This window comes from Ananas comosus, linkage group 21 (genome assembly GCF_001540865.1).
Source record: "Ananas comosus cultivar F153 linkage group 21, ASM154086v1, whole genome shotgun sequence".
Taxonomy (NCBI): domain Eukaryota; kingdom Viridiplantae; phylum Streptophyta; class Magnoliopsida; order Poales; family Bromeliaceae; genus Ananas; species Ananas comosus.
Window position 1 is genome coordinate 9,239,045 of NC_033641.1, and position 24,187 is coordinate 9,263,231.

General features: G+C 36.5%; 3 protein-coding genes across 6 annotated transcripts; 1 reads left to right on the forward strand and 2 right to left on the reverse strand.

The window, feature by feature from the left end:
- LOC109726781 lies at positions 268 to 8,801 on the reverse strand. Of its 2 annotated transcripts, none has more exons than XM_020256575.1 (12): positions 8,452 to 8,801; positions 7,400 to 7,521; positions 6,403 to 6,847; positions 5,766 to 5,872; positions 4,942 to 5,674; positions 3,357 to 3,725; positions 2,622 to 2,810; positions 2,280 to 2,507; positions 1,875 to 2,105; positions 1,640 to 1,718; positions 1,363 to 1,549; positions 268 to 1,114 (listed from the first exon to the last, which is right to left on the reverse strand). In XM_020256575.1, the coding sequence occupies exons 1-12, from the start codon at positions 8,653 to 8,655 to the stop codon at positions 640 to 642; spliced, it is 3,369 nt and encodes a 1,122-aa protein (XP_020112164.1). In that variant the 5' UTR covers positions 8,656 to 8,801; the 3' UTR covers positions 268 to 639. The 2 variants fall into 2 exon arrangements, with proteins under 2 accessions (XP_020112164.1, XP_020112162.1); XM_020256573.1 differs by having other exon boundaries at positions 1,640 to 1,721.
- On the forward strand, positions 15,965 to 19,245 carry LOC109726542. The gene is made up of 2 exons (XM_020256177.1): positions 15,965 to 16,348; positions 19,026 to 19,245. The coding sequence occupies exons 1-2, from the start codon at positions 15,997 to 15,999 to the stop codon at positions 19,040 to 19,042; spliced, it is 369 nt and encodes a 122-aa protein (XP_020111766.1). The 5' UTR covers positions 15,965 to 15,996; the 3' UTR covers positions 19,043 to 19,245.
- LOC109726541 (uncharacterized protein At4g06598-like) lies at positions 19,535 to 23,851 on the reverse strand. 3 transcript variants are annotated; one of them, XM_020256174.1, is made up of 5 exons: positions 23,703 to 23,851; positions 22,611 to 23,256; positions 22,153 to 22,228; positions 21,902 to 22,028; positions 19,535 to 20,425 (listed from the first exon to the last, which is right to left on the reverse strand). In XM_020256174.1, exons 2-5 carry the CDS (start codon positions 23,231 to 23,233, stop codon positions 20,223 to 20,225), a joined length of 1,029 nt encoding a protein of 342 aa, XP_020111763.1. In that variant the 5' UTR covers positions 23,234 to 23,256; positions 23,703 to 23,851; the 3' UTR covers positions 19,535 to 20,222. The 3 variants fall into 3 exon arrangements, with proteins under 3 accessions (XP_020111763.1, XP_020111764.1, XP_020111765.1); XM_020256175.1 differs by having other exon boundaries at positions 23,665 to 23,851; XM_020256176.1 differs by having other exon boundaries at positions 23,660 to 23,851.

Here is a 24,187-nt window from a genome sequence, read left to right on the forward strand (position 1 = left end):
ATCTTTGTGCTACCCGCGAACTATGTTAAGTTGGCCTGTGGAACGTAGGTCTTATTTTATTTTATGTTATTTTTTTTATTTCGGTGGAGTATCATGATTTACTTCTGAAAAGCTGCTTTTTCAGGAATTGGTTATACCCTGCACGTTAATATATGATTTAGATGATGGCTTTTCAACGGACAAGTCCTATAAATAATTATACGTGTTTCTTTAAACGGAAACCAGTTTATAGTTAAAAGACCCCCTATGGGTGAAACATGTTATCAGTTCAATCCAATCCAACGGGTAGCATTACATTTCAAATTTAAATAAACGCACAGCATTCACGGAACAAACCGAGAAAAATGGCTCACTTCGTATGAAGAGGAACTCATCCTCCTTTGCACCTGAAACTCCACCACAAGACCCCTGTTACTTGGGGCGTCCTAAGAAATACGATGGACGAGTCGGTATTTTTATATGTCAAATAAATTATGCGACTAAGACTTCTTTTTAGCTCCTAACCATCATATAAAAACTCTTTGCCTCATCAGCATGTACTTGAGATGATAGATACCATATTAAGTTCTCGACCACCATGCAATATTATCCACACACAGTTCTTCCATATATCTACACACAAATGAAAGCACCCAAATATTATAGCAAGGATCTGTACCACCGGCCGTGAACCCACCCCGATATCGTCGCCATTTTAACAAGAATTTCAGCTGCCTTTGCCACCTGATCCGTTAGCATCCCGGCCCCGACTCGCCGTAGCGCCGCATCAGCCAACTTTTGCCCATCACCGTCGCCGCCACCGCCGCGGAGCACGACCGCTCGAACCGCCAAATATACCGACCTCGATACCTTCTCGAAAACAGCATCGCCGCTCTGCAAGCTCTTTATCAGCATCCGCGCCATTACTTCTTTCGTGCTCTGAAGCTTTGCTTCCGGAAACAAGTCATTTAAGCAGCTTGCCATCGTGCCGGCAATCTCTTCGACACCGGCGTTGGCCGCATTGCTCAATAAGAGTACTCTAAGCTTTTGGACAAATTCGGATATTAGTCTTTCCAAATCCGTAGCAGGGATTATCGCGCTCTCACTGATGAGAATTTGCCGAAGGACCAGGATGCTGTATACGAAAGCAAATTCATTTAATCCTCAAGAGATTAAAGGAAAAAAGAAAGAAGGGTTAATCAGCCACAGTTCCAATTACATCTAGAGTTTCAAGTCATTCCGGTACTTTACTGTCTAAAGAAATATGCCATGTCCGCATTATGGTTTAAGTTACAAGCTCTTAAATTGAGAATTGCTATCAAGCTATAGAAAATAAATTTGGAAGTTAAAGAGCCCCAAATGAAAGATGAGCTACTACTCTACCTCGTAGTGATGACGATGATTTGTTGATACCGGCTCTGAATGGACCTCAGTCTCGAGGCATTAAGCTTAAAAGTTTCAGGCACTGATTGCATCGTCACCCCCTCTACGCCACTAGCGAGTTTCAGCAATCCGAGCCTTACCATCAAGTCGACTTTCTCTCCGTTGCATTCCGGCAGTTCATTATTGCCTGCTAGATAGATTGCATAAATGTTGAAAGGTTAGAGCGAAGAGGAAGAGGAAAGTATTGAAGGGAAAAAAAGGAAAAGGTTAGACACACCTGGAGTGTTGACATGGGGAAGTGCTTCCTTTCTCGAGATTCTACCACCTGTGCGGAGGGTCGTAACAAGAGGTTGGCCCTGCTAAAACAGACTGTTTAGTACCCTTGTAATTGTATCTTCAGAAAGAATACTCGAATATATGAACATTAATGATCAAAAGGCCTTGATTCTCACTAGTAACGGAAATTATTGTGTTTCAAGCATACTGATGAACATGGGGGAACAGAAACTCACTTGATCTGTCGACAAGGCAGAAAGAGACTCAAGATGTTCATTCCACTCTTCTTCCACGGTGTTCTTTAGCGATGAAATCCACTGCACAGTTAACGGGAGAGAGATTGCCGCATCAGAGGGAGGTCCGTAGCGCTCGGCAAAAGCTGTCTGCAGATACTCCAATCCAGCAGATCCTTTTATGATTGGTTCCAGAAGCTGTATTCGTGCTTTGCTTACTTCTCTTTTCAGTTCCTATTAGGTGTAAAAAGACGTAGTAAGATCTTAAGATCATAAAATGTCAAGAAGTTACACACGAATTCCTAATTTTTTTATGCAAAAGTAGAGTAAAAATGAAGGTACTTAACCTCACAAATGCTACTTCAAATATAGTAAAATTTCATGGTCAAAGTGATTTTAGATATAAACCTGTATCTCTTCCAGAATAAACTGAAGACCTTTAATCATTGAAACTATGCACATGCTTTGTTTTCCATCATTTGATAGGGAAATTTCCACCAGTTCACTTAACAATTTCTCGTGGGCCTTTCTCATCTCATCTTCATTTGCAGGAGCAGAGAGTTTCTGTAGCATGGCTAGCGAGTACTCCAAAACCTTTCTTAGATAATATGGGTCTTCAAAGCCTGACTCTAGTATCTTTTCTCATAGAAACAAGCAGAAAAGGACAAACAAAAATATAATAATAATGAACTTAAATCCAAAAAATAGGATAAGAAACGAATCTAATACAAATGAATTCGGGAAGCTTACCTGAGACAAAATGTCAAGGTCGATGCTGTTGGTAATTTCTTCTCTCCAACTCTGAGGGGCCAAATCGCACAATTCGTCCCTTACCTCCTTAACAAGGCCCAAAATTCGACTATAGTCAGGTTTATCTCCTTTCATAGAGTCCACAACTCCATCCCAGAAAGCCTTCTCCATTGTCTCCTTTACTTTTGCCTGGAAAAAACAGGGCAACATCATATGAATATGAGAATATAAGTACTAAAAAGGATTAATAACTAGACGTGAATATCAATACAATAAAGACAGTTCTGTAAACAAGAATTCGCACACTGTAAAGGCAGTAATACAAAATCTTTAAAACTTCAGTTTATGTAGAATTTAATAACTTGCCAAAATAATAGAAAGACTGCAACGCCTCGCTATAATAACTTGCCACACTAATTCTTTTAAGACCCAACTAATAATAGCCAACGTACAAAGCTATACCAGCTTATACCGAGATCATTCTCCTACATCACAAATAGCAGTATCTTGTCACTAATCCAGTTGCAAAAAAATGCTCCTACATCACAGATAGCAGTATCCTGTCACTAATCCAGTTGCCTTGAATATACCACATTAAGAAATATTGCAAGGTGAAGTATTTATGCTTCGTCTCGAAGTGGATATTACTATCTGTAATAGGTTCAAGCCATAAAACTAGGAGTTGTTCTTTTGCTAATCAAGAGTGGCGAATATTCTGCAAAAAGCCTTACTAACCTTGATAATCTCATCAGTGCCACCGACGTCAATGTTGTCGGGAGAAGCATCATCGTTCCCATGGACGATCTCATTGACAAGAAGTTCATTCTCAGCGGGCGACCTTTTTCCTATCGTTTGATTTGATTGCATATCTGCAACTTCAGTATCTGTACTGCTATTCTGAGGTGAAGAAGAACTCCCAAACAAAGAACGAACAATACTACTCAATTTTTCAATGTTGGCACTAGAATGCTCCTCAGGAACAGAAGAGTTCACTTCAAAGCATTCGGATCTGGTGTTTGAAAGGGAAAATTCTATCTGCTCAATACCCGCATTGCCACTCAGGTGTTGTACTTTCTCCCTCGGTAGTTTCTGGCCTTCGATAACCTAGGATAGCGAGTAACCAAAAAATATTTCAAACAACAAATCTTTGGCAAAATAAAGATAAATAACAATAAAAGGAATGTGGAACAGTACCAAGAATAGCACGAGAACATACACCAACAATTATAAAAATTTCAGGAGAAAAGAATGTAAATCGCAAATAAAACTTTATCTCTAGGCGATTGGATAGAGAAATAGAACACGCTAAGGAATAACAAGTACCAATAGTCAGAGCAGTAAATCAAGTTGTGTTCTAAGACTCGGTATATGAATCACTGATGGCCTGTTGGACCTAGGGTGTACTGTGTAGTCACTCGATGAAGTGTTGTTTAGGTAGTGCTATTAGGGAGACGAAATAAACTAAATTCCCCCATGGCTTCTATTTGCAGCAGAAGCAGAAGCTTCAAGTTCGAGGTTATGCCTTTGGACTTGAAAAATCTCATTTCAACTTCTTGCCAAAGCAGAAGCGCAGACTTCTTTGTTTGCTAAATGCCCTATTAGAGGTGGTTGTAGCTGAAAACAGAAAAAGAAGCAGAAGTGGGGCCAAACATACATGCTTTTGGTTCCAGGCACGGTTACTGCTAGCAAAGCTTCTAGAAACCAAGGATTTAAGTGCCATGCCACGAGATCGTGCCGGAAACTTGTCGGCACGGTACGGCACGGTGCGTGCCGAGCCATGCCAATGTGTGCCGGTCAAAAAAATTCTTGTGTGCCGGTCAAAAAAATTCTTATGTGCCAACACATAATAGCATGAAATATTTATTTTCTTTAGCAACAAAATATTCTAACTATTTATTATGTCTTTTTATCACATCTTTTGAACTTTATTAAGAAAATTATTTGCAAATTTAAAGAATAGAGAGGTTTGAGCTGTGCCATCGGCACGGGGTCTATATTGTGCCGGTATCTTGTTGGCACGATACAGCACGGTGGATACGGCCCGTGCCGACGGGCATTTAAAATCTTGCTAGAAACACAAAAAAGTTTGGATCTGCTACTGCAGTGGGAAGTTAAAATGTGATTCGGAGCATCTAGATTACTCATATTAGAACAGGAAAGCAAAACAAAAAAAGAAATAACATCCAACCACTGCAATCATAACAGTACTATTTGTCCAAAACAATGTTTTGTTCACCCAAGATTTTGAACTAAAAGGAAAGCAGTTAAAAACAAAGCAATTAGTAAGCTAATCTATGAACAATCAATAAAATTAGCAAACCTGTGTTTGCATGGCGTTCATATCATGACTAATGTCACATTCCTTTCCTTCAGAAGTTAGCTTGCATGCTCGCATCATCGATAGCTCTAGTTCACACGCAGCTCGTACAAGATCTTTCTCGAGGGATTTGGCATCTTTTACTTTCCATATCACAAAGCGGTACAAATAAGCTCGCCATGCTGCATCAAAAGCTGCCAACTGGGATCTGAATGTCTTTTGGTGGCCACTATTTGGTCCATCAAGTATAATCGTGACCAATAACCCGAATTCCTGAACAAAATTTATAGCTGATTCAATCAATAAACTCTCTCGCTTGCCGTGTTCACTGAAAACAGCATTTGGGTGACCAAGTATCATGTAAGCACAGAGCACTGCTCTCATTGGATATCTTAACAACTTATTTTCTTTTGAACTCCTAGCTGTTTTCTCTGTTATTCCTCTAGCTTTTGCTTTGCCAGCTGGCACTCTTTTATTGGGGGATGATGTCAGGTGCTTGAGCAGATGATCGATGTTCTCTGGAGTGGACAAATTAGATGACTGAGAGAGAAGAAAGCGACTCTCCAACCGATCAAGCAATGCTTTTGTGGTCTGAAGCACAATGGGTGATTCAATGAGGAGAGCCAATTGTTCAAATGGGATGGACTTAACAGAGTTCTCATTAATACCCAAATCTTCATAAGCTCTAGTCAAAGTAAAGGTAGTTCCTTTTGATGTCACAAACTTTCTCCAGCAACTAGACAGGCAATAAAATGTCAGAGAAAAAAAAATCAAGCTAACACATAGTGATAAAACCATAACTACCAAGTTTATGTAGTGATACACACCTTGCTAACTTTCTTGCAAGAAGATCTCCATGGCTGATCCAATTAGAATGGGCACAGCTATGTGGGCTACCTTTCAGTCTCAGGTATTCTGCTCTCTGCCTCTTTGCCTGAAGACACTTGCCCAATTACTTGTTTGTTAGAACAGAATATATCAACTAAGTTTATCTTCTAATAGGCCTTCTAGAAGTGAAGTTGATCTGCTCTAATCTTGAGGATCATTTTGTATTAGCAACATATTTGATAAATGTTAGGTTTAAAGTACATTCACAACAGACATTCTTATGTAATCATGTCGGAAAGGTGCCAAAAGCATATAGAAGCAAAAAAAAAAAAGGAAAAATGAAAAGCTATGAACCCACTTGGTTATGTTCATTTTCTAAACTTGTTCAATATGAAGTGGCAGACAGCAGATTGTTTGCAATCTATCAGTCTGTTTTGGCAGAAAAAGATTAAATTTAGATGTCAATTATCGCTTCTTTGATTTCTTTCAAAGAAGATGAGTTTGCAAGCTAACCAACAATAACAAAAATAGATAAGCTCATATGCCGGTGCATTCAATATCGCACAAATTTAAAAGTCTATGAAACAAAAAAAGAAAAAAAAGAAAATAGCCAAAAGAGGACTAAAAGTTTCATACCCTTTGAAGCCTGTTTTCTAACTCTTGTTTCATTTTCCTCCTCTCAAGTTCCCTTTTATTGAATATAAATTTGGCAATGCATCGAGCTTGAATAACTCTGGCTTGAGCCCTTCTCTTCTCAGCTTCCAACAGTCCCATTCGTTTCTTCTCAGCTGCAGCACGCTTTTGGAGGATAGCTGAATAAACACACTCCTTATACTTGTTTTCTCGTACTAATCTCTCGATCAAGCATCTAGCTGTTCTCTCCTTGAGTGCTGCGCGTCGCTGCATATAAGCATTAAGAAGGCGCAAACGGTTTGCCTCAGCTTGTCGAGCTCGAGATTCAACTCTTGCATCCAACTCTTTCCGTTCCTCCTCAAAACGGGTCTTGACACCAATTTTAGCAGCTACCCGAAGCTCATCTAACCTGGCTAATCGCTTTCGTTCCTTTGCCAATAGGCTTAATCTGTGGTTGAATAGACATACAATGTCACAAGAAATTAATAATTTCATCATCATTTTTCCCTTCTAATGTACCATAATAAAGCAGAAATCTTAGTTTCCAGGCGAAGAAAAGAGAAAAATCATCTTTACAGTGAGTTAGAACTTCAGAAGAAGGGTAACATATACATCCCAGTAGAAGTACTTCGAGCCAAAGGCATTATCAGAAGTGAAAAAGAAATATGCCAAAACTCAGATTACTGTCCAATGTAGCATAGGCTAAAGTACAATCAAGTCCCACAACCCAAATTAGTTGACTAAATGTTGATGTGTCGCTTATGTGAAAATTATATTGCAGTACTGTGATAACACGACAATAATTAAATATGTCACATTACGTCGTCATCAGCGATATGTCAATATGTAATCAACTAAATTGGGTTGAGGGATAATAATAGAAACTTCGAGTCAAAAATTGCAACAACTTAAAGTTTAAGGACCAAAGTGCCACACGTCTCATAGTTTTGAGGACCAAAAGTGTAATTTATCCGGGCTTATATGTTTTATGGTTAACAACCTATTCTGCTCAGCTGCAACAAGCTTTGCTTCGAGACGCTGACCAAGATCTTCCTCTTGAGATGTACAAGAAGAACTCCTTGGTTTAGTCCTTGCTTTGCAAGACAACAGCTCATGGAATCGCTGTCAAAACATGCAATGTCAGCATGATTTACAATATTCTAGCAACATAAAAGGCTAAATAAATAAGTTAAGGAAGAGAGATTAAAGCGTGGAAACTAGAACCGTAATTAATAAAACACTTAGCTTGCAGAAATATGTAAAGAAACAAAAAGAAACAAGGTTGTCTCGGTGTTTTCTTCCGATGATGGTTTCCTGCTTATCCTACTTGGTTGGTTGTTTTAGTGCAGATTTTGTTTCTGAGTTGATGCAATTTGCTTTGGCTTTTGTTTGTTATCTACTACCGGTCTGGTGTTGTTAGGCAATATATTGTGTTTGTGTGCTCAGTTGCTGTCCTGCGTAGATGTTATTGGTTTCTGATGCAAATTTCTTTTGGTCTTTCTTTTAATATAATTTCTATACTTATGATTGATCACACCCTACTTGATTTTGGTTTGATGACAACTACAGTTGAATTTCACACTCGGATAAAAGATGTGTAACTTGATCCTAATGCATTACTCCATAGATTTATTACATATAAAGGGAACTCCATAAGCCTACACACCAAACCACATACAACATNTTTTTTTTTTTTTTTTTTGTATATAAGCATTTTAGATGTTGTAGATCACACCCTACTTGATTTTGGTTTGATGACAACTACAGTTGAATTTCACACTCGGATAAAAGATGTGTAACTTGATCCTAATGCATTACTCCATAGATTTATTACATATAAAGGGAACTCCATAAGCCTACACACCAAACCACATACAACATTTCGAAACAAGCGCCTAAATCTGTACAACTCAAAGCTCCAAAAATTCAAATTGAAGCCAAATAACCTGAAGAACCAAAACAGAACCGGATTCTGAGAACCAGATAACCTCAATTTAAAGTCTAAAACTAAACATTTTGCAAAATTGAGTAGAAATTAGGGCTAAATTGTACCTGTCTCCGAAGATCTGCTTCCCTGAGCTTGGCCTCGATCTCTCCGACGCTCGAAGCGGAGCCACTCCTCGCCTCGAGGAGCCTTCGCCGGAGCCGCCGCGGCACCTTCGCCGGCTTCGCCGCCGATGACGACGACGACGGGGCCTCCGCCGGGAAATCCATTGCCACCGCCGCCGGGAAATCCACGCCCCCGCCGGGATCCATCACGCTCGTCCACAACCACCCACGATCGAAACGAGAGCGAGGAGATTAGGGTTATGGTTAGGGTTCGATCGAAATCAAATGTGTAGGAGAATTCGATCGATCGATCGATCAATCGAGAGAGAGAGAGAGAGAGAGAGGGCTTTGGAGGGGAAATGGGTGACAAAAGAGAAGGGTGTGAAAGGAGAGGAGGTTAAAATGTAAGAATAGTCCGTGCATTTCATGATATTGCATCAGAGTCCCTGAACTTTTTTACTTTACCAATTATAGTTTCTAGAAGTTTCTCGGTTGCCATATTACACTACCAGTCCCTAAACTTGTAACTTCGTTCTTTATGGATCCACAAACGTTCAAAAAATATTTCACTTTGGTCCCTATATTCATGGAAAAATATTGCACTATTTTTAAATATGATTCCCCTATTTTTAAAAGCATCAAGATACCAAGGTGAATCTAACTTGTATTTTTATATTTCTCATTATTTTAAAAGCATTTATAATTACTTGGAAATTTGCATTAATAATGCATTAATCTACGCAGATCCGACTTATGAATCATAATTTATGGACCATAGTATAAAATTATTTCAAAACAATAATTTATCTTCTAATATAATAAATTTATCTTATGTACTTAGGGACTTTTAATGGAGAAGTGATATTAACAAATTTGGTTTCAATAAAAACTTATCATATTCATTAAATCGATTCCAAGTAAATAATACTAAAAAATAATTAATTTGTTCGTTCATATTGAGCACGGAATTTACTGTAAAATTTTATTTAGATCACTAAACTTTAATTTATTTCAATTGATATTTACTTTCTATTTTAATTAAGCCATTTAAAAAAAATATTTATTTTTTCTAAACATATAACAATATAATAATTGATTCAGTTGCCAATAAGTTCCATGGAAATAGTTATCATCACTATATATAACAGTAAATATATATTTTTTGTTTTCATGGATAAATTTTTTTAAAAAAAATATATTTTTGAACAATTACGTGTGGAATTAATCATCAAACAAGCTGTAGAACAAAAATCCCCTGCAGCATTAACCAAAGTACTTAATTCACAAATTTTTCATAATCTCCTGACTCTATTGTCGGATCGTTTGCGCTAACCATTAATCCCAAAAAACTCGCGCCGTTAAAAATACGCAATCAATTTACTTAAAGCGTACAGATATAACGCCCACGGGTCTCAATTGTGATTCGGCCCATCCGGCCTCACGTCATTTCGAATATAACTCGGCCTACCCAGCCTCACACCATTTTGAACGTGACTCGGTCCAACCTGATCTCCCGCCATAGAATAGGATGCTGGTCCATTTAAGCCAACATCTGCAAATTAAGGTCCTGTTTGGATGCATAGCCGAAAAACTCTACTAGATTTATATATTGTGATTTAGGCATGGGTTAATAATAAATATATTGCAATTGTAATGTTTATATAGAACTTCATATTTCGGCAGCTCTATGTTTTAGGTTATTTGGATACACACTGTTTGAGGAAGGTGAGTGGATTTTGTTTTAACTCTATTTTTTAGCCCTTAGATTAACTAGATCGATCTTTTGGATAATATTGTATCTGAGCCAATTCTAAACTCATTTTTTCTGTTAGATTATAAATTCAGTCTCATCTTTAATATTTTACCCGTTGAATTTTCGCAGAATATAATAAGTTAAATTTCTATTTTTTATCTTGCCTATCAATTTTAGGTGCTTTCTGTGAGTGGACCTTGTCGATTAGATTGAAACATATACAGTTCCTCGCAAATATAGTAAATTACAAATATATTCTTGTAAAGTTCAACTTTTATAAGTTATTTCTGCAAAAGTTTCTAATATTTTCAGATATGTTCCTACAGTTAGAATTTGTTGGAAAAGTTTAGTTAACCATATGTTAAATGCTTTACCCTAATTAATTTTTGATATTTTTACTCCTTTTATATTATACTGTTATAATTTTTAGAGGGACATATCTGTGATAGTAAAACTGAAAATATAAACAGTTTTCTAATAATTCTCTAACGGTAATAAACCAGAGGGACATATCTGAAAATATTAGCACTTTTGCAAAAATAACTTATAAAAGTTGAAGTTTGTAGTAGTATATTTATAATTTACTATATTTACGGGGATCTGCATTGTACGCAATAGGTCATTAAAAAAAGAAAAAAATAATGTAAAAAGGAAAAATTGTAATAACTCCCAATTGATTCAACGCAAAGTGGACGACCCACGGAAGCCCAAATTTGTCAAAGTCTACGTCCTCAATCCACTTTGAAAATACAAGAAATTCTAGAAGGATTAGGTTGGTCTAGTACGTACTTAGGTAACTTTCTATTATGGACATAAATATGAGATATCACAAAAGAAAAAATGAGCTACTTGTTTAAGTATTTAATCTCAGGACGCGACCGAATAGTCTAGTTGATAGGTATTCTAATATCAAAGCGTAAGTTTTTAATTCAAATTTTGTCTGTAGCAGCAGGGACGAACCCATATGTAGACCCAAAGGGGCCATGGCCCCACTCTTTTCAATATTTAGTTATAGTCCTTTGATAGTTTATAAATTTTTTAGTTAATTTTTAAAATATATGGGCCTATCTTATAAAAAAATTTTAGTGCTAGTATAAAACTCTCTTTTCTTATATATTTTATAGGTAAAAATATACTAAAAATCTCATAATTATAGTGCATTTTGAAATAAGTCCTTTCAACTTTAAATATTTTATTTATATATTCTTAACTTTTTAATTATTTTTTTATGAGCTAATTTATTTAACTAAATAAACTAGTATGCTAAATTTAATAGCTCTGTTAGATATTAGTCACCGGTTGTTATTATTATTAATAAAAATTTAAAAATTAAATTCTAACTAAATTATTATTAGATTTAGTACAATTCTTAAGTTATTTCAATGGAATAATGCAAATAAAATAATTAGAAGTTAAGCGAGTGTAAATTAAAAAAATAAATTTAATATTTTTTAACATTAATTATCTAATCAGTAAATTTTTTTATTAAAAGTTTAAGTAATTAAAATTTTATTTATATGCTAAAATTTTTATTTGTATATATTTTGGCCCCCTCATGATTGAATTCTAGCTTCGTCCCTGTGTAGCAGAAATTATGTGTGTGGGTACACGCGCGTATTTTTAAGCTTTTTTTTTTTGTTGCAATATGTTATTGATTTGACATATATGTCATTTTTACGATAGTAAAACTTAATATTATATATATAAGAAGTTAAATTTACTTCAAGGGGAATAGGAAACCTAAGTTTATAATATTTTGGGTGCAAACAACATAATTTAGTGGCAATAAAGCATGTATATATATATATATATATAGAGTAGGGCTACTATATACTCTTATGAGTAGTGGACCCTTACTACTCATAAGTTGTTTTCGATGATGGAGCTTCCGAATCGACGATCCACTCCGTTAAATATGATCTAGAGCATTTAAAACTTCTAGAAATTAAATTTCATAATTTTTCGACATCATTTACCTTATGATCAAAAGCTCACAAAATTGACAATTTTTAACGGCCGGTATGGGATACTTGCTAGTTTAACGGTGGAAAAGAATCGGAATAGGTTGAATTTTTGATAGAAAATTCTATACACTACCTAGATAAAGATCAATAACTCCGATCTTAAATTGAGGGATCCGATCATNACTCATGGATCTTTTATTTAAAATAATAAAAAGCTATAGTAAACGGATCACTAGCTTACCCGAGTTTTAGTTGTTTAAAGTTACCGGCATCACTCGGCAAACGTTCAAATTGCCACATCTTTATAGGTTTAGTGCACTTTAAAACTATCTTTTAAGAAACATGATATATTTTGGTCTAGTTATAGAAACTAAATTTTAAAATTACAGTATAATAATGTAAAACATTCTAAAAATAAAAGTCGGCAACTAAAACTCGGGCAAGCAAGTGATCCGTTTACTATAGCATTTTAGTATTTTAAATAAAAGATCCATGAAGTTTATAAGATCTAGTTCAAATTGCCTCAGCTAGCAGCTAAGCTTTCAGCGTTGTAGCTTTTGCTCGACCTTCGTGCCTTCCGAGGCACGAAGACTATCGTATCATCGGAGCGAGATATATATATATATATATACTCATCCCGATGATATGAGAATACTCATCACCTGGGAATGATGAGTATTCAACAAAAGCTACTATCTCGAAGGCTTAGCTGCTAGGTGAGGCAATTTATACTAGATCTCATAAACTTTGAAGATCTTTTATTTAAAGCATTAAAAAGCTTTAGTATTATTTCAGGTAGTTCGCCCGTATTTTACTTGCCAGTTTTAGCTTGCTGCAGGATTTTTACCTACTAGCCTAGGGAGTTAAATTCTAGCCTCAATAACTAGAAATAGATCCATCACATATCTTAAAAGATAGTTTTTAAGTTGGATAAGGCTAAGAAAAGGTGGCAATTTGATCGTTCATAGGGTATGGCCGGCAATTTTTAACAGTTAAAACACTCGAAAACTAGTATTCCATTTACTACAGCTTTTTAATACTTTAAATTAAAGATCTTCAAAATTTACGAGATCTAGTATAAATTGCCTCACCTAGCAGCTAAGCCTTCGAGGTAGTAGCTTTTGTTGAATACTCATCATTCCCAGGTGATGAGTATTCTCATATCATCGGGATGAGAGAGAGAGAGAGAGATATATATATATATATATATATATCCAAATACTCTAGATCAAGTTTAACGGAGCCGATCGACGATTCGAAAGTCGCAACATCGAAAACGAGCTGGAAGCACGGAAGGCTCCGTGCTTCTGATAGCATAGTAGCCTCACTCTATATATATATATATATATATATATATATACAAGACCTTAACCAAGCTGGTCATTTACCGTTCATCACACGAGGATATTGCATTTTTTTTAATCTTTATTAAAGAAAATTATTAACAAGAAAAAATAGTCTAGACTCGGTTCAAATTACAGTAAATAATTAATAGGAAAAACTTCAAAAGCCCTACTTGTGATTTCGCACTTTTTCATTTTAGTACCCTGTGGTTTAAAGTGTACCCAATTAGTACCTTGTGGTCTCGCACTTTCTCACTTTAGTATCCTGTGGTTTAAAATGTATCAAGTTAGTAGTCTGTGGTTTTATTTTTGTATCAAATTAGTACTCTATAGTTTTATTTTTGTATCAAGTTAGTACCAGGTGATTTTATTTTTCTCTTAATAAAATATTAAACTACAGGGTACTAAAATGAGAAAGTATGAAACCACAAGGTACTAACTTGATACACTTTAAATCACAGAGTACTAAAGTAAGAAAGAGTGAAACCACAAGGGGGTATTTGAAGTTTTCTCTAATTAATATCAGTTTTGCATATCATAATAAATAGATCATATGATATATTTTTCATGATCTAAACAGAAAATGAAGAAATAGCTCTCAATAAATATACTCTCATCCAACTCTATTGTGTCTCCTAGCGTTAGATGAGTCTCAGGATCTAACATATTGGAAAAAATTAAAAAGAGTTTTTGAACAAGGTAATAATTAATTAATTAATCAACGAGGAAAAAAAAAAGATAAACTTTAAATATCACCCATGTGGTTTCGTACTTTCTCACTTTAATACTCTGTGGTTTAAAGTGTATCAATTTAGTACCTTACGGTTTCATTTTTTTCTTTTCGTCAGCTCCTCCGTTAACATTTCGTTAAATTATATACAAAAAATTTCAGACACCTTACCTAGATTTATCGAATATTCACTTTAGTACTTTCTAGTTTTAACTTTGTAACTGATTTAACAAAAAAAAATTAGTAGAGGGGATAATAAAAAAGAAAAAAAAAACTACAGAGTACTAAATTGATATACTTTAAANTCACTTTAGTACTTTTTAGTTTTAACATTGTAACTGATTTGACAAAAAAAAAAATAGTGGAGGGGATAATAAAAAAGAAAAAAAAACTACAGAGTATATTGATATACTTTAAACTACGGAATATTAAAATAAAAATATATAAAACTATAGGGGTGATATTCGAAGTTTTTCTAAAAAAAAAAACAAAAAACAAGTCCACAAGTCCAAGGAATCAAAAGAATAAATTGAAGAGAAGCTTCAATTTTCCAGTATTGCACTATTTGCTTTTTGACTTGTGATGTGTAATTTCCACTAGGGGTGTAAACGAGCCAAACACGAGCGAGCTGGGTCGGCTCGTGTTCGGCTCGTTTAATTCAGCGGCTCGTTTAATAAACGATCCGAACACGAGCTGGCTCGTTAAAGCTTTGAGCTAAAAAATTCGGCGCGATGCGGAAAGTAGTTATTTATTATAACTATTAATATATTTTTTTTATTATATATTAATATTTTTAAATATTATTTATCGCAGACCTTTCGCGGGATGCGGAGAGCAGTTCGAACATGTAAGCGTTCTCGATTAATAAGTGCGATGTGGCGAAAAGATAATATAATAGTAAATTATTATAACTATTAATATCACTTTAAATTAAAATTTTAATTTTGAATGCAAATCCAAATATCAAAATCAAAATAAAAAAATTAAAGTTCGAAATCAAAATCTACAAAATTTAAGTTAGTAATCAAAATTTAAAAAATTGAAGTTTGAAATCAAAATTTAGATTCAATTTAAAATTCAATTTAAAATTTGAATTCAACTTATAATTCAAAATTCTAATTACTAATTAGTTCAAAATTTTAATTTTAAGATTAATTCTGGATTTAAATTTAAAATTTTGAATTTTTATATTTGGGGACTAAAGTGAAAAATTTGCAAATTTTGTAAATTTTAGAGACCAAAATTGATATGCAAAAGAAAACTAAAGTACTATTTTTGGTCCCTAAAGTCTCTAAAAATAAAAAATTAATTGAAATAAAAGCACTATTTTTATTAGTTCCCAAAATAAATTATTATATACTCAATAGCACCAAGCTATTGGTGCTATTAGTTTTTTAGTTATTGGATTGAAAAATGTGCGGTTAGAATGATGTGGGTCCTCTAGGATTGAGTGAGTGGTTGGTTGAATAGTATAATCTAACGGATAAAAAAAATCAAAGAATTAAATTTAACGGTGGAAAACTCGATAGCATCAAACCCTTGTTGCTATCGATAGTATCCCAGCCAGACTCTCAGCCAGCGGTCCAGGATGTTAAGCCCACCTCGTGGACCGCGTGCAAGATGGGCATGTGTGAACCCCGCCATTTTTCGGGTGGGCCCCACTTATCCCGTGGGATGCGGAGAGCTCTCTTTGGTTCCCAATTCATAAAAGAGTATAAATAAGGCTTTGAGAGAGAGTGGTGCATGCACTTCTGATATATGTATAGAAAGAGTTACTTCTTTTACTACAATTCAGTGATGAAGAGAGGCACTTTAAAAGCCGTGCTGGTGGCAGCAGCAGTGGTGGTGGTGGTGGCAGCAGTGCAGGCCTCGGCGGGGCTGAGCCCGGAGGCCTGCAAGGCGGAACGCACGGCCGGCATCAACGCCTGCAAGCCGGTGATGTACGGCCAGCCGCCGAGCCTGCAGTGCTGCCAGTGCCTGCGGGGGGCGCACGAGGAGTGCGTCTGCCCGCTGATCACGCCGAAGCTGGCCGCCCTCATCGATGTCGGCCGGGCCGTCAGGATCGTCGAGAGCTGCGGCCGGCAGGTGCCCCGCAACTACAAGTGTGGCAGTAAGTCGAATTCCCTTACTCTCGCCATAATAAAAAAATAAAAAATAAAAAAAAAACTACCTGCGCTCTTATATATAGATGTACATCTTACATTTCATTCATCTTAAAATTTATTAAGAAAAAATTAGATACCTTTTGTGTGGTTTAATATGTTTCCACTTTAGTATCATATCGTTTTAACTGCATCATTTAAGTATCCCGTGGTTTTTATTTTTGTTTTGTGTTATATCCTTCGGTACCTTCTCCATTAAAACTGTCGCGTACGCGTGAATCGTCGCTTTTTTCCCTTGTTGGAGACTCGCCTACAACAATTTCAGGATTAAGCTCTAAGGTTGTGTTTGGCTCGGGAATAAATAAGAACTGTTTATTTTAGAGATAGATACAAGTTCAGGTATAAACAGAAACTAGACTAATTTTGCGTTTGAATGAAAATTAGGTTATTCCTAGAAATAAGGTAAATAATATTTAGATGGTTATATTAGAACAAAGAGAATAAGAGTTATAATTTTAAATTAAAATTATTTTATTTAATTAATTAACATCAAATATTACTTAAAAATAATTTAATAAATTAATAAATTTATTAGCTGTGAATATTNTTAGCTGGATAACTAGTAAAAAAAATTAATTAGATTAATAAAAATATTAATGGTTGATCAATATAAATATTACATTAAATTATTAATAATTAATTATAAATAATAAATAAATTAATTATTTTATTATTTAAACAATAAATAATAATTTAAATATATTAATTATATTAATTAATAATTTAATATCATAATTAAAATTAAATCTAGACTTTAATTAACCTTATTTCCATCAAGAAACAAGTTTATTTCAGAAAAAAGGGGGGACAATAGTTTTAGTCTTATAGCAGTTTATTTCAGAAATTCAAAAAATACTGTTCTCGAATACCAAACATAGCGTTTGGGAACAAAGGGGGGACGAGGGCTTATTCTCCCCTGAACCAAACACTGCCTAAGGAGTTTCAAGTCTTTTCTAAGAGGTTTTATACATTTTTTTATTGATTTTTTAAGAACATCTCCAAAGTATATGTACGGTATTTAATAGGTTTAACTGTAAAAGAAAACTAAAATAAAAATCATAGAGTAATAAAGTAATAAAAGAATAGGACTAGGATACGAAGTTTTTTGGTCAAATTACGAAAACCTCCCTGTCAAAATCCGCTTTTTCACTTTCCCCTCCTGTTATTTAAAAACCTACACTTTGCCTCCTTATAAAATAAAAAATATTTACAAGGGGTACAGTGTGACAAAATGACCATTTTGCCCTTCGCCATTTTCGTCTTCTTTCTCATCCTCCTCATCCGCGACGGAGGAGGCCGACCTCGGGCGGGACGCAGGCGGCAAGGCCGTCGTCGAGGAGGACGATCTCATTGAGGGTGTCGGCCATGCGGCCGATGGAGGGCGAGATGCAGCCGCCGAGTTTGTTGTGGGCGAGGACGACGATGGAGGCCAGGGAGTCGCCGAGGTTGACGGGGATGGGGCGGCGGCGGCGGAGGCGGTTGGAGTTGAGGAAGATGGCGTCGAGGGGGCGGTCGAAGAGGAGGTTGAGCTCGTGGAGGAGGGCGAGGCCGGCGAGGGCGCCGTTCCGAAAGCCATCGAAGCAACAGGGAAGAGGGGCGGAGGGGTATTTTTGGCATAAAAAAAAATATATTATAACGGAACCCTAACGGTAAGAGATGAAGTGTACATTTTTTATTTTACAAGCGGACAAAGTGTAGGTTTTTAAATGACAGAGGGGGGAAAGTGAAAAAGCAGGTTTTGACGGGTGGTTTTCTGTAATTTAGCCAAGTTTTTTTCTAAAAAGAAAAAATTGACGAGGCTAGTAAAAAAATAATGGCATTGGAACGATAGAATTTATAATTTACGCTCTATAAATAGGTGTACAGTAGCATTGCTTTTCGGCCATTTTGTAAGGAATATCTTTTAGTTGATCATCTTATTCAAGTAGTTAGTATTGATTTATTAGAAATGATATAAGTAGGGATTTGTAGCTTTTAGTGACCTATAGCTATGTTATGGACTAATTCATTTGGTGCAATTTATTTATATTGATTCTTCACAAATAGTTAAACTTTGAACATGGATAAAGAAATTTTGGAAATTATGTATTGAGAAATTAGAGCTTGTTTGATAAATGATCTTTGATAGTGTTTCTTTGAAAAGTTAAAAGCACTTTTTCATAAAGTTCCTTTAACAACTTGTAGCTTTACATAGAAGAAGCTCAAAGTATCTTTCTAAACCACATCTTGAACTAGTTTTTCCATTTGAGAAGCAAAAGACAACAACTTTTTTTAACTCAACAAGCAAAACACAGTTGTTGGATTAAAAAGCGAAAACTTGTCTTTTTTATTTACACCAAATTAGGATTTTTTTTTTCCTTTCAATTAAAGATGTTACAAAAGTCTAACCAAACATGCACCAAATTTTAATTTTATGCCATTCATTTGGCTAACAATGACTAAATCGAATCTTTACATTCATACCGCATCAGGATTTTATTTTTTGGATCGAGAAGCTGTTACAAAAGCAAAACCAAACGGCTACAAAATTTTAGTTGTGTGCTAAGTTTGTGTTGTTAATTTGACAAGGTCCATCCTTTTTGTGTGGCTAAGTTTTTTTCTCTTTTTTTTTTTGACATCTTGTAGGTATCACCACTCCCTGAAATCTGGAGAGTAGAAGCATGAGCAGAGACTAAGTATGGACAAAGCATGCAAGAAGATCATGAACTAGTAGAATGAATAAATCTGCATGGAAAATACTGGTGTAATTTGCCTATTTATTAGTATTTGAGAGAGCATATGATTAATGGATTGAACTAAGATTGTATTGTCTGAAGGCCATAATACAGATAAAACTGCCTGAAAATACCGCGATTTGCAATTCGACCCCCTTGCGACATTCAAAACCTACCGATAAACTCTTAGATGTCTAAAATGATCACAAAAGATCTAATACACTCTTGATCTAAGTAATTTAACTAATCAAAATGCAGCATGTGGTCATTGAAGAGTGAAATTGTAACATAATTACACGAAAAATAATCTTCCTATCATTCAAAGAGTTGTTATCGGTGTAGCAGATATATTAAACCTAGTCAAATCTAGCATGCGAGTTTATAACCGTAGGAAAATAACACAAAAATGTACTAGTAAGATCACAAAAGAAGTACATCATTCTTTCTTTAATTTTCATGTTCGGCGATACAGAAAATTTACAAAAACTAGAACAGCTTTTAGTAATCTTTTGGCATACAAAAGCGCTTTGCTTCAAGAAGCACCAGAGGTGACCGAAAAAAGCACTTTAAGAAACAACCATAAAGAAAGAAAAGAACCATCAGCCTGGTTCACTAGCAATTGCTTGATTACCAGTACATAGATTGAAGGATGTAGAAGCATCCACAACATCCTTTTGATGCTCTACATAATTCATGCCCCGGATAGATCCAGATGCCGAAAAGTAGTTAAAAGAAAATGAAAATGGAAGAAAAAAGTACAAGAGAAAGTGAGCCAGTGGGAACAAATTAAAAATCAAACTCGTGATAACACACAGATGCGATGAACGCACGCATCCGAACTACAAGAAAGCCCTAAACACCTCCGACTGGTCGAGCATCAACGAATGGACGCACACGAGATGAAGATGACCGCCAGGTGCACATACGCGAAAGAAAACAAAAGATAGGCTTTTCCGTGGGGGAAAAAGTTATTATTAAGCCATCCTCGTTAGTTATTCGTCTTGGATTGTGATTCCAAGATATCCAGCTCACTTCTCGCAGCAAATATCTGCAGAATAAGGAAGTACTTCCAGAGGGAGTGCTTATGATACGTGGGACCCACAAAACTTCAAATGCGGAGAGGGTCGGAGACTGGGTCACGCCCAGTATTCGGATCTTGGTGTTTCAAAGAGAGATTCGCAAACTGTGCGTCTAGGTCTCTACTGCTACTTCGGTTATGAGTCGGGGCAGGTTGGGCCTGTAAATGCTGCTGCTGCTGCTGATATAGTGACCGAAGACGAGCTATTTCTCGTTCAAACATCTCGTGCTGGACTGTACATATCAACACCCAAACAAGAAAAACAAGAGTATGAGATTCCAAGAATTTGTCTTACGCAATGGATTGTCTTTGTATTCTAATTAACATTTATGATATAGTGACCGAAGACGAGCTATTTCTCGTTCAAACATCTCATGCTGGACTGTACATATCAACACCCAAACAAGAAAAACAAGAGTATGAGATTCCAAGAATTTGTCTTACGCAATGGATTGTCTTTGTATTCTAATTAACATTTAATTCTATTGTCCTATTCTGAGTAAGGGATATACTTTGGAAGTTTTAGAGCTCATGTAGCTTTAAAGTTACGCAGCATAGAGTATTGAAAGGGATTCCGGGTGATCAGAGTTTCTTTCACAGGGAAAACAGATGAGGAGAAAAATAACATAAAGTAAGCGAATAAGTAAACATTTAATTGTGCACAGAGGAGAAGAATTTGCACTCGCTACTAGATGATTAAGAGTTCGAAGGAGGTGATTTAAATATTATTTCATCAAAAAATGCGTTAAGCAGATTACTGCAAATGCATGTAGCTTTGCAACTATTTTGTTCTAGCATGAAATGAAGAGCACTACAAAAAAAGTAAAAGCTGACAAGGGTCATTCGTTTATAAAGTACATATGCTTTTCACTTCCATCCAAAGCAGATATGTCTTAGGGGCCGAGTAGGTGGTACAAACGGGTACTACTGGAGAAATTTCTTATCAAGAGGTATTGGGTGTGGTGATCACATACAACATCCTTTTGTTGCATGTAGTTGCATCTGAAGAAAAGAACTGTTGCCCTAAATAAATTAGAAATCATTTGTCTTCAAGATATTCCTCAAAGTGTGGTTGGGACAAAAATTATTGGCTGGACCTGGACCAGGGACCAAAAATTATTGGCTGGACCTGGACCAGGGACCGCAACCCCCTAAAAGCTGCCACATACCCCTGATTTAAGGGTTTTTAGGCTTATCGAAACCTGTTGCACCCGACCAAACAGCTTTCTCAAAAAGTGCCTGCCCACCAAACAGCTTGGCCATTCGGGGTATATGTAGCTGCGAAGTTTTGTGGTCCATGCATGGCATGATGGTCCATATCCAGACTATATTTCTATGGTTAGAAGTGACAGATAATGGGCGCTAATAAGTGGTAGCACTAATGAAAGATTCCAGCTTAACTGGCAAGACGTATTTCTCCTGATCAATCATCGTCGGACCTAATCAATTAATACACATGCAGGAATAAAGCACCAAAGCGCCAATGTTATTATAAACATCTTACTTAAGAGGTACTTGCTATCGAGCTGCTACTAGTAGCTACTTTAAGTTACCAATTAATATAACATACCTATTTTGTGTTAAACAAACCAGTCAAAAATCTAGTAGTGCTTCGTAGAATAGCTCTGCTTAAACAACACCTCTACATAAGCTTCAGCTGTGCAGAACAGACCCATTTCATAAGTTACTTGTTTTGTAGGCATACTTACAGCGTTTAATAAGCTGTTCTTGAGCCAGACTTTCGAGGCGTTGCTTCAAAGCCTTGTTCTCCAAGTCCAGTATGAGATTCTGCTGGCTGAGAAATTCGATTTCAGCTGAAACTTCTAACCCTTCGGCCTGCGGAGTAAAACAGACCAAATGAGCCAACGTTTTTAGAACCAAAACTCTTCTACAGCATCCGCCTTCCATGAAATGAGATTAACAAAACCACTTGAAGCTCAATTATCTGTCGCTAAGTTACCTGCAATGCTTGAACATTTCTCTCAAGCTCGGCAATGTATTGGAGCTTCCTAACTCGTGAGCGTTGCGCGAATTGCCTGTCGTGTACGAGAGATATACACATCAGCAACAGAAGGTTCTCATGACAGAGAAGACAAATTTTAATGATCTTTGCTATTTGTTTCTTGCCAATATAACAAGTAATGTGTAAAATAACGTTAGATTTGACCCTGATTTTGCATGAAGCAAATAGTCTTAAACTATCTTGCAGAATACGCAACAAGAAATATATGGTACTCTATCCGTTCATAAACGAACTTTGGAACATCATTGCTCATTAGAATACTTAGCAGAAATGTGGTTTCTATAAAATTCAGATGCCATTAATGAAAGATAGTAAGTATAGATCCATTATACTCATACTAGCGACGCATTAGAAACATCAAAGTGGAATATGAATGTAAATAGCAGGAATCTCACTGTTTAGCCCGCTTTGGATCCACCTCGGACTGCAAATGCTTTGCATGGGAGACTTCCTTTCTTTCATTGGAAACCTTCGAATCCTGCGCCGATTCTTCGTGGACATTCTTCTCACTGGCATTATTCGAAGGCGCCACATCAGCATTCCTCGAAACACATGATGACCCATGATGCACGACCTTCTCCTTCATCGCGGGGCCGCCACTTGGCCGATAATTTACCGAGCTTATCTGAGGTTCCCACACTTTATTCTGCGGGTAATACTCCTGAGCCGACGCCGCCCACGGAGGCAGCGAGTGAGCCGCCCCCTCCAAGTACGCAAAAGAGTCGCTCGACGACCGACGATGGGCTCCCTTCCGTACAGGGGTGTCTGGCTCGTTGAGAAGATCGTCGAGCCACGAGGGTTGCTCTTCAATAAGAAAGCTCTCTGACGAAGTACGCTGATGGTGGTATCGATTGTTTCCCTCTCTCGGCTTATGGGTAGGGTTTCCTTTCGATCCGATGGAACCGTAATCGCCGTACGACGGGGATACGATTGGAAAAGGGCTTTTTGGAGGAAGGAACGATTGTTTTGCGGCAGATGATGAGCTTCTTACGTTAGCCACGCCTTTTGTGCTTGCCATGGTTTTGTGTTTCAAATCCAAAACTGTTGAAGTAGATTACAATGATAGTAAGCTGAGGAACAACAAAATACTATAAGAAATCAGAGGACAAGGGTTTCAATTGGGATTGAATCCTCAGTCATCTACAAGAATCAAATCGATCAAATGCATGGCAAATTCATTTTCAGATCCTATCAACAAGCAAATGTAGATGGACAAAGCATAAATATTGCGATTAAAAACCCTAACAAATAGTTTTATAACGCAAAAGTCGATAGATTCCGCATAGAAACAAGGGGAAGGAAGAAAAAAAAAAAAAAAAAGCCATCGAATTGAGTAAAACTGCTGCAAAGTAGGAGAAACCGCACAAACGCAACACCAATTAAGCATTTTTTAAGATAATTAAACCGAATTAAGGAGATTGTCTTTGAGATCCAAAGAAGAAACCATGCGACACCAATCGAATCACACGGGGACGAAATCGACGCACCAAACGATCGGCTCGATCCTCCGTTTCCCTCCGAGCCGATGCCCCCGAGATCAAACCCTAAAAGCGGCGACTTTTAGGGTTCGAGAGAGAGGAGGAGGAGGAGGAGGAGGACGAGGAGGAGGAGGGGAGATAGAAGGGAGATTAGAGAGAGAGAGGGGAAAGAGGAAGGGGGAAATGGAGGTGGTGGTGGTGGTAGTGGTGATGGTGGTGGGGAAAAAAAGGAGAGTTTTTTTTATCGCGAAATAATGTGTAAAAAAAAAAAAAAAAATTATCGAGATTTTTCTATTTTCGAAATTAGAAAATGGGGGTCGTATTTTCAAATAAACCCCTACAATAATACCAAATTGTAACATAGCCCTTCGTTATAATTTTTACAATCCCATTCCTCGCAGACGAAATCTCAACCGTCTGATTAGACGATCTGACGGTTGAACAGAGATCAGAGGACTTAGAGCAAGGATGAATTGTTCCGTGCACCTGGTGTA

Excerpts from the sequence above, each read along its gene's own strand:
- LOC109726781 (XM_020256573.1), bottom strand. The coding sequence starts at position 8,655 with ATGGATCCCGGCGGGGGCGTGGATTTCCCGGCGGCGGTGGCAATGGAT. Across the intron at positions 1,550-1,639 it reads TCCCCATGTCAACACTCCAG|GCAATAATGAACTGCCGGAA; the intron begins GTGTGTCTAACC and ends TCTATCTAGCAG. Across the intron at positions 1,115-1,362 it reads ATCATCGTCATCACTACGAG|CATCCTGGTCCTTCGGCAAA; the intron begins GTAGAGTAGTAG and ends TTTCGTATACAG.
- LOC109726542 (XM_020256177.1), top strand. The coding sequence starts at position 15,997 with ATGTATAGAAAGAGTTACTTCTTTTACTACAATTCAGTGATGAAGAGA.
- LOC109726541 (XM_020256174.1), bottom strand. The coding sequence starts at position 23,233 with ATGGCAAGCACAAAAGGCGTGGCTAACGTAAGAAGCTCATCATCTGCC. Across the intron at positions 22,029-22,152 it reads GAAATGTTCAAGCATTGCAG|GCCGAAGGGTTAGAAGTTTC; the intron begins GTAACTTAGCGA and ends TTTACTCCGCAG. Across the intron at positions 20,426-21,901 it reads AGAACAGCTTATTAAACGCT|TCCAGCACGAGATGTTTGAA; the intron begins GTAAGTATGCCT and ends TGATATGTACAG.